Here is an 8,706-nt window from a genome sequence, read left to right on the forward strand (position 1 = left end):
AGCAAAGATTTTAAATGACAATCGCACTGGACGCGACAACATGGTGTCTCTTTTCAAGCTCGTGTCTCGGCTATTTATGCAAATGGGTCATTGTAGCAGTGAGGTTCGGAGTGACAGTTGACCAGAAAAACATGAGGATAATTCTTGCATTGGGAGTGCTGAAAAGTGCGCTTATTGTGGGAAGAGTCTACTTAACACACTACCACACGCCGCTACAGTTTTGCAGAAAGATTAAAAAAGAGCGTCGTAGCTCACCACCCCAAATCATTGTGATTCCTTGGCTCATAAAGAGTGTAACTCTGATGAATCCCATGTGGGGATTTTTTACTGCTAATTCTGAACTTGCAGTGAAGGAACAGCCTTGCACCAATTAGAAGAGACGAACTACCAGTTAATGTACGACTTCTATGATCGTTTCTGTACCCTAGTAGCCGAGCTACTAGAGCTTGAACCCGTTGCATACCAGCCACAAAGACTTCGACTTTCATTGGCGCATCGGACTTCTACGATCTTTCGAGTTTCGAGCTTCCTGAGATACGGCTTTCAAGTTCCGTTGGACGGATGCATGAGTGGGAGACACTCCGTGACACTTTCCGCAGTTTTATCGACCAAATCCCACAACTGAACGAGATCGAAAAATTTACATACCTGAGGGCACTCCAGTAAACAAAATCGGTCGAGATTTCTGCTGCAAACGACGATGTCACATGGAAGGCGTTGTAAGATCGGTACGAGAACAAGAAGCTGCTTGGGAGGGCGTACCTATATACCCTATTCTCCATCGAGCCACTCAAGAGGGAGAGTTACGACGGACTTAGTAAACTAATTGGTTAGTTTGAAAACAAAACCTGGAGATGATGGAGAAGATTCTACAAAGAACTGGGACACGGTTCTTGCCTGCATGGTATGAACAGGATTGGATTCATCGATGCTTCGACAATGGAAGTATCATGGTAACTTGAAGGATGTCCCAAATTATCGAGATTTGATAGGATTTTTATATAGTCTGTGCTCCGTTCTACAATCGATAACCATCCCAGGAATTCGTTGCTTGCGCAAGCCTTATTAGATTCTTGCTCGCAGTATTGCCTGATGCAGGGTAATTTTTTAAGGAAGCTTAAGTTCCGTGAATTGGCCGCATTCTGGAGTATTCACCAGAATACGGGCGATTCGTCAGCGCAGCTATTGCTACAAGATCCAGCGAGATTTCGTCGTATTCTGAAGAAATGCATGTTCTACCGGAAGCAGCAGCTCTCGCCGATTCCTGGTTTTATCAATTCGGTCCGATCGGCATGATTATCGGAGTATTACGTCGACTTGTTCGACGAAGGTAGATACAAGGCAACTGAAGACGGGTTCAGTCTTTAGAAAACTGTTTTTGACTGTGTAGTTTCCCGTCGTGTTCCCACTTCTTCATCTAGTGGCACGATTTCGACGACCAGCGCTAATTCTACAGCCGAGCGATCCAAGATCAACTAACCAAGCTTCGGGAGTTAGAAACATGTCGAACAACCAGCACGAATTCCACGGAAGCGTCGGCCAGTGATTAGATCTTCTACAAGACTACAGTCGCAGAAGAGACGGGAAGATTCGTAGTCATGCTGTCAAAGCAGCAATCGATCATTGAGCAGCTCGGGGACTCCAAAGATATAGCAGTTAAACGGTTCATTGGCTAGGAGCGACGTCTACGACTACGAAGGTACGCGTAGTACCCTATAGCCGCGGAAGTAGCCCGGCCGGATATTTAAGTGGAAAAAATCCGGTGTAAATGAACCTTTGTTAGAGAGAATATTTGTCAACGAGATGACCAAATGGAATCAGCGGGATTATGGTTACGAACGTGGCACACCAACTGCAGGAACATTCTACTAGAGCTACCAGAACATCTGAAAGATGATCGCACTATCCGCCAGCTTGATTTTCCAACATCAACTGTCAGACCGCTAGGATCACTGTGGTAACAATTCAGCACCATGCAGTGGAACTCATCAACGGTTATTACCAAGCGCTCCGTTCTGTCGGATGTATAACGACTCTTCGACCCACTCGAACTGTTAGGGCCCGTGATCATACAGGCAAAGATGTTAATCCCAGCATTGTGGAAACTTGACTGTGGATGGGAAGAATCACTCGTCCAAGGAGGATCACTGGCTTGAATACCGTCGAAACCTGAATGGTTTTGGGGGATTGTCTGTGCCTCACTGGGTTGAAATCAGATCCGACATACATCAGCTCCACGAGTTCTGTGATGGCTCCGAGAAGGCGTAAGTTCCGTACATCGAAGTCCCGTTTTGCCCCTATCAAAAACTTGAAAAAGAAAAAGGAACCATCGGCACCGAAAGGTGGTCAGTAGCACATCCATCTTTCTTCGGGACAGATTCGATGATCATCAATGTCGCCATGGAACAAATTCGTTCCGAACCGGGTCTCAGAAATCCAGCATTTAACGAAAGGGGGCAGCATCTGGAATCACGTAGCAGGAGTAGAAAAGTAGAAATTCACCCGCGGTTTAGCAAGGAGAGACGAAGTGCGTCACATGCTTTCGCATGAAACCGAGAATACAGGACCAACTGATGGCAGATCTTCCGCCAGAAAGTGTCACACCGTCTTCACCGTTTTGTCCTGTTACGGTTGACTACAGTGGAATTTTTTAGTAACCTACCCGTATCGCAAGAACAGCCCAGCGAAGTATTTTGTAGCCATCTACGTTTGCCTGATTACAAAAACAGTGCATTTGGAATTAGTAACTAACTTGGCAAGAATTCCACGGAAAGGTCAGCGTGCGAGAAGATCTTCTACGAGACTACAGTCACAGATGAGAAGGGGAGATTCGTAGTCACACTTCCAAAGAAACAATCGATCATTGAGCAGCTTGGGGATTCGAACGATACAACAGTTGAACGGTTTATGGATTTGGAGCGACGTCTGATGTCGAATCCGGAATTGAAAGCGCAGTACAGATTTTTACACGAGTATCAAGTGCTCGATCAAATGAACAAAGATACAGCTGTCTTAAAACCTGACAGCTCGACTATGAATTTGCGCGTAGTGATTGATGTTTCATGTCGAACTTCCGAACCTATTTGGTGACGGGTTTGCGGGCATTAGCAGAAGATGGTCAACACGAGCACCCTCTATTTTGTTTCAGATTTGTGCACTCGCCAATAAATAAAGAACGCCGTTGAGTTAATCAATTGTTACTACTATCTCAACCGATAAACAATTTAGAAATTAAATCGTCATTAATCAAAGCTCAATTATTATGTGTCCCATTTTTTTACACTCCATTTCCGTACCTGCGTTTTTGATGAAGCCTATTACCATATTTTATTCTCCGATCATTGACCACGATTTATGAAGAAGTAATTTTGAACAGTGTAACCATCCTTCCCGGGCCGCCATTACGCGTCCTGTATCGGGTGAAAACCACATACACATCAGCAGCAGCATCATCATCATCATCATCACCGTTGGGAAACACAACAAGCGACAGCTGGCGAAGTTTAAAACCGAGTACATTTAATTATATTAATGTTCTCATGATAGCATACATGTAGGGGTAATGGCTGTTGAGTTGTTGCCATTTAAATTATTCAAAATTTCAATAACACGATGGGAAGTGAATCCATCCTTTTGAACTGATTAGAAATTAAAGAGCATGGCCAACTGCGTATTGACATAAGAAATGATTAGGTGACTCGAATATTGCAGATTGATGTATTCAATTTACGATTGAATTTACTGTTTTCATAGTAATGCCGTTTCCACTCTTTTCTTCAATCGAAAACAATGGCACTAGCTATTCAATCGACTCAATAGTATTGAGAAAACACTCCTTCGTCATACCAACATACCTCACCGTAGTTCTGTCACACGTAACGGATCATACGGAACACTTGACCGACTAACGTTTCAGACCTCAAGACCTTCAATGCATCGTCGTCGTCGTCGTCGTCGACGACGGAGTTTAATGGATGTAGGCTGAATATTGATCCAACGTAAACATCAATAATTTAAAAGTCAAACCAAAGTGCCTCTCTCTCGGTGCCACTGCCACTACCTCTGTCTCGGGCCAAGGGGCAATTCAAAGCCCGATAAAATGCGACCGTTTTGTTCCGCTTCGAGACGCAGTTCAAACTTTACAAAAACCTGCCGGGTGCTTGACATTCGAGAACAAAAGAAGCCGACGTGCGTTGTGCAGGGCTGTTTACGAGCTCTCGTTCGGATGCGGATGTCTAATAAATTAATAAATTTGTTATATCACAAACCTGAAAGTTTACCTGCGTTTGAATACCGGTAAGTATTTTGTTAAAGGGATAAATCAGTATCTTCAGCATTATACATTTGATCACTTGTTAGGGTTAAACCGCTGATTTTTATTACCAAAATATTTCGAAAATCAAACCCATTCAAACGTCAAAACGGCACAAAGGCAAACCCAGCTGGATCAGTGATACTCTCACGCACACAACCTAAACTGACAATTTGATGAGTGTCACGCTCCACCAAGATGAAGATAAAGAAAGGTGGAAACATTTCACACTTTTGAGTTTATTAGTTTTATACTTGTAAATGGCGTCCGGGCCACTGGAAGTAAACAAAAACATCCGGACGATCTTGTTGATTCTTTGGCACACGATGTAACGAGGGAAAAGGCTGAGCTTCGTCTCGGATCTTCCATATTGGGACACTTCTTATCTCGAAAAAAATAATTATGACGAACCGAAACAAAACTTATGGCAACAGAAAAACTTTATCGAGCGGGTTTTTATATTTGCGGGAGTACAGCAAAACCAAAGGAGGACACATAACATAGAATTTATAATCTAACTGGCACCTAGTTGGTGTCAGTTACCGACGTGGTCCAAGAAACATTGAAATCCACTTTTTCAAGCTAGGTGTTGAGCCCTCATGTACTAAATTACTCCTTCCATTTTCCCTTTAGGGTTTAAATATTTTTTGCACAGAAATACGCATTGATTATTTATTGTTCAATTATTTTGAAATTTTTAAGGAACACCTTATCTAATCTGAGGGCATTAATTGTTTCTATCCTCGTCTTCGTCCTCGACCGCGTCTTCGATCTTGTCCTCGTCCTCGTTCTCGACCCCCTCATCGACTTCGTTCTCGAAATCATCCTCGATCTCGTCCACGACCACGTCCTCTACCTCGCCATCAATCGCGTCCTAAACGTCGTCGTCGACCTCAATCTCGTCTTAGACCTCATCATCAAACTGGTCCTCGATTTCATCCTCGACCAAGTCCTCGACATCGTCATCGACCTCCACATCGCCCTCGGCCTGGGCCTAGTTCTCGACCTCGTCTTCGATCACATCCTCAGCCATCGATCTTGTTCTCATTCTCCACCATGTCTTTGACCTCGCCCTCGACCTCATCATCGACCTGGTCCTCGGCCTCGACATCGATATCACCTTCGACCGCCCCTTCTCATCCGCGACCACGCCCTCTACCTCGTTTTCGACTTTGTCATATACCTCGTCATATACCTTGACCTCAACTCGTCCTCAACATCAACCTTGTCCTCGACATCATCCTCGACTTCATCATCGAACTCGTCCTCGCCCTCGACAACGTTCTCTACCACAGTTTCGACCATGTCCTCGATCTCGTCATCAACCTTGTACTGGACCTCGTCCTCGACCGTAACCTCACCCTCGTCATCGATATTGTTCTCATCCTCGACCATGTCTTTAACCTCGTCCCCGACCTCGCCATCGACCTGGTCCTCGATATAATCCTCGACCTCGACCTCATCATCGGCATGGTCCTGAATATCATCCTTAATATCATCCTCGACCTCGTTCTTGACCTCATCTTCGACCTCATCCTCGACTTCGTCATTGACCTCGCCATCGAGCTGCATCTCGCCATCATCGTGGACCTTGTTCTCGACTTCGTCGTCTACCATATCTTAGCCTCGTAATCGATCTTGTGCTCATCCTCGACCATGTTTTTAACCTCGTCCTCGACCCTCATCATCGATCTCTATTTCGATCTCATCATCGACCTCGACTTCGATATCCTCCTCGAACTCATCATCGATCTCGTCCGCAATCACGTGCTCTATCTCGTTTTCGACCTCTTCCTATACCTCGTCATCGACCTCGACCTCAGCTCGTCCACAACCACACGTCATCGATCTGGTCCTCGATATCATTTTCGACTTCATCCTCAACCTCGTCCTCGACCACATTCTCGACCATAATGTCGACCCCGTCCTCGACCTCGTCATCAACCTAGTCCTCGATCTTAACCTGAACATCGTCATCAACCTCGACCTCGTCCTCGATCTCATCATTGACCTGGTCACCGATATCATCCTCAACCTCGTGTTCGGCCATCTCCTCGACCTCGTCATCGGTCTCGACCTCGCTCTCGTCCTGAACCTAGTTCTCGACCTCGTCTTCGACCGCATCTTCAGCCTGGTTATCGATCTTTTCTTTATCTTCGACCATATTTTTGTACTCAATCTCGTCCTCGACCCCATCATTGACATCGTCCTCAACATCATCCTCGCCCTTATTACCGATTTCGTTAATAACCTTGAAATCGTCCCTCGTTCTCTAATTAGTAATCGACCCTAACCTCGTCCTCGCCCTCGACAACGTTCTCTACCACAGTTTCGACCACGTCTTCGATCTCGTCATCAACCTAGTCCTCGACCGTAACCTCACCCTCGTCATCGATATTGTTCTCATCCTCGACCATGTCTTTTACCTCGTCCTAGACCTCGTTCCCGACCTCACCATCGACCTGGTCCGCGATATCATCCTCGACCTCGTTCTCGACCTCGCCCTCGACCTCGCCCTCAACCTAGTTCTCTCTCGTCCTCGATCTCATCATCGGCATGGTCCTGAAAATCATCGTCAATATCATCCTCGACCTCGTTCTTGACCTCATCTTCGACTTCGTGATTGACCTCGCCATCGAGCTGCATCTCGCCATCGTCGTGGACCTAGTTCTCGACTTCGTCGTCTACCATATCTTAGCCTCATCATCCATCTTGCGCTCATCCTCGACCATGTTTTTGACATCGTCCTCGACCCTCATCGTCGAACTCTGTTTCGATCTCATCATCGACCTCGACTTCGATATCCTCCTCGATCTCATCATCGATCTCGTCCGCAACCACGTCCTCTATCTCGTTTTCGACCTCTTCCTAGACCTCGTCATCTACCTCGACCTCAACTCGTCCACAACCACACGTCATCGACCTGGTCCTCGATATCATTCTCGACTTCATACTCAACCTCGTCCTCGACCATAATGTCGACCACGTCCTCGACCTCGTCATCAACCTAGTCCTCGATCTAAACCTGAACATCGTCATCAACCTCGACCTTGTCCTCGACCTCATCATCGACCTGATCACCGATATCTTCCTCAACCTCGTGTTCGGCCATCTCCTCGACCTCGTCATCGGTCTCGACCTCGCTCTCGTCCTGAACCTAGTTCTCGACCTCGTCTTCGACCACATCCTCAGCCTGATTATCAACGTTTTCCATATCTTCGACAATATTTTTGTACTCAATCTCGTCCTCTACCACATCATTGACATCGTCCTCAACATCATCCTCGTCCTCATCCTCGCCCTTATTACCGATTTCGTTAATAACCTTGAAATCGTCCCCGTCCGCGATCTCGTACCCGATCTCGTCCTCGATCTCATCCTCGGTCTCGTCTTAGATCTCATTCTCTAATTAGTAATCGACGTCATCCTTAACCTCGTTCTCGTCCAGGAAGCGAGGTTCCTGTAGCGCGTTTGCGAGCAAGATCGATCGTGCTCCAGACATCCGTACAATGAAGTTGATGACATTCGGGAGTAATTGTTCGCCAAGCTGCTCGCAGAATATGGAAGAATCACAATGTGCGACGATTCCAGCAGCAGTTTCCGAGGGTGGCTGAGGCGATTGTCAAAAAACATTATGTCCGTGAAGCGTCGGAAGAAGATGCGGTGAAGTTTGCGAAGGATGAAAAAATGCTAACGAAGAATGTTCTCAGTATTAGTCTTAAGTACTTTGATGATGATTTACGGGGATATTACCACACTGCCTAAGGTTCTTGAAAATATTTTATCGAATACCTGACATACGAGAACAAACTTCATCTGTTCGTGGAGGCGTCGGAAACCGAATTTGCTGTGTTTGCGTAATTGCAGTTTGAAGAGAACGGCTAAGTGGAATATGCACTTATCGACGTGAAGACACGTGAAGACACGGCTAGCCCCTTGACAGGTCCTGTCGATTCGAGAACTAGACCTACAAGCATCGATAATTGGAGCCCGTTTAGCGAATGAGGTCATGGGGACACAAAAGCTTAAGTCAACGCAAAGGTTCTTCTGGTCGGATTCACGTGTAATGCAGGGTTAACTCCGAACACCAAAAATACAGCTAATTCGTAGCAATGCGAATCGATGGCAATGGCAATAGATGACGGAATCGAACGAGTGGAGCTGGATTACGTCAAAAAGTCGAAGTACAATGGCATGTCACAAGCAGGGTGGCCAGACCTACCGATTTATCGGTAGTCCTACCGATTATGGTCTTCCCTACAGATTCACGGGCGACCAAGGCAAAACTACCAATATTTTGTTGTCCCTACCGAAAACTACCGATTTTTAGTGATTTTGGACACATCTTACTCAACATACTTTTTTTGGGTTGGATTTGGTCCGTGATCTGTGTT

General features: G+C 45.9%; 1 protein-coding gene across 1 annotated transcript; it reads right to left on the reverse strand.

The window, feature by feature from the left end:
• Nucleotides 1-5,039: 5,039 nt before the first annotated feature.
• LOC131676117 (probable inactive protein kinase DDB_G0270444) lies at nucleotides 5,040-5,929 on the reverse strand. The gene is made up of 2 exons (XM_058955242.1): nucleotides 5,537-5,929; nucleotides 5,040-5,186 (listed from the first exon to the last, which is right to left on the reverse strand). Exons 1-2 carry the CDS (start codon nucleotides 5,927-5,929, stop codon nucleotides 5,040-5,042), a joined length of 540 nt encoding a protein of 179 aa, XP_058811225.1.
• Between the last annotated feature and the right edge of the window lie 2,777 nt (nucleotides 5,930-8,706).

This window comes from Topomyia yanbarensis, chromosome 1 (genome assembly GCF_030247195.1).
Source record: "Topomyia yanbarensis strain Yona2022 chromosome 1, ASM3024719v1, whole genome shotgun sequence".
In the NCBI taxonomy this organism is placed as follows: Eukaryota; Metazoa; Arthropoda; class Insecta; order Diptera; family Culicidae; genus Topomyia; species Topomyia yanbarensis.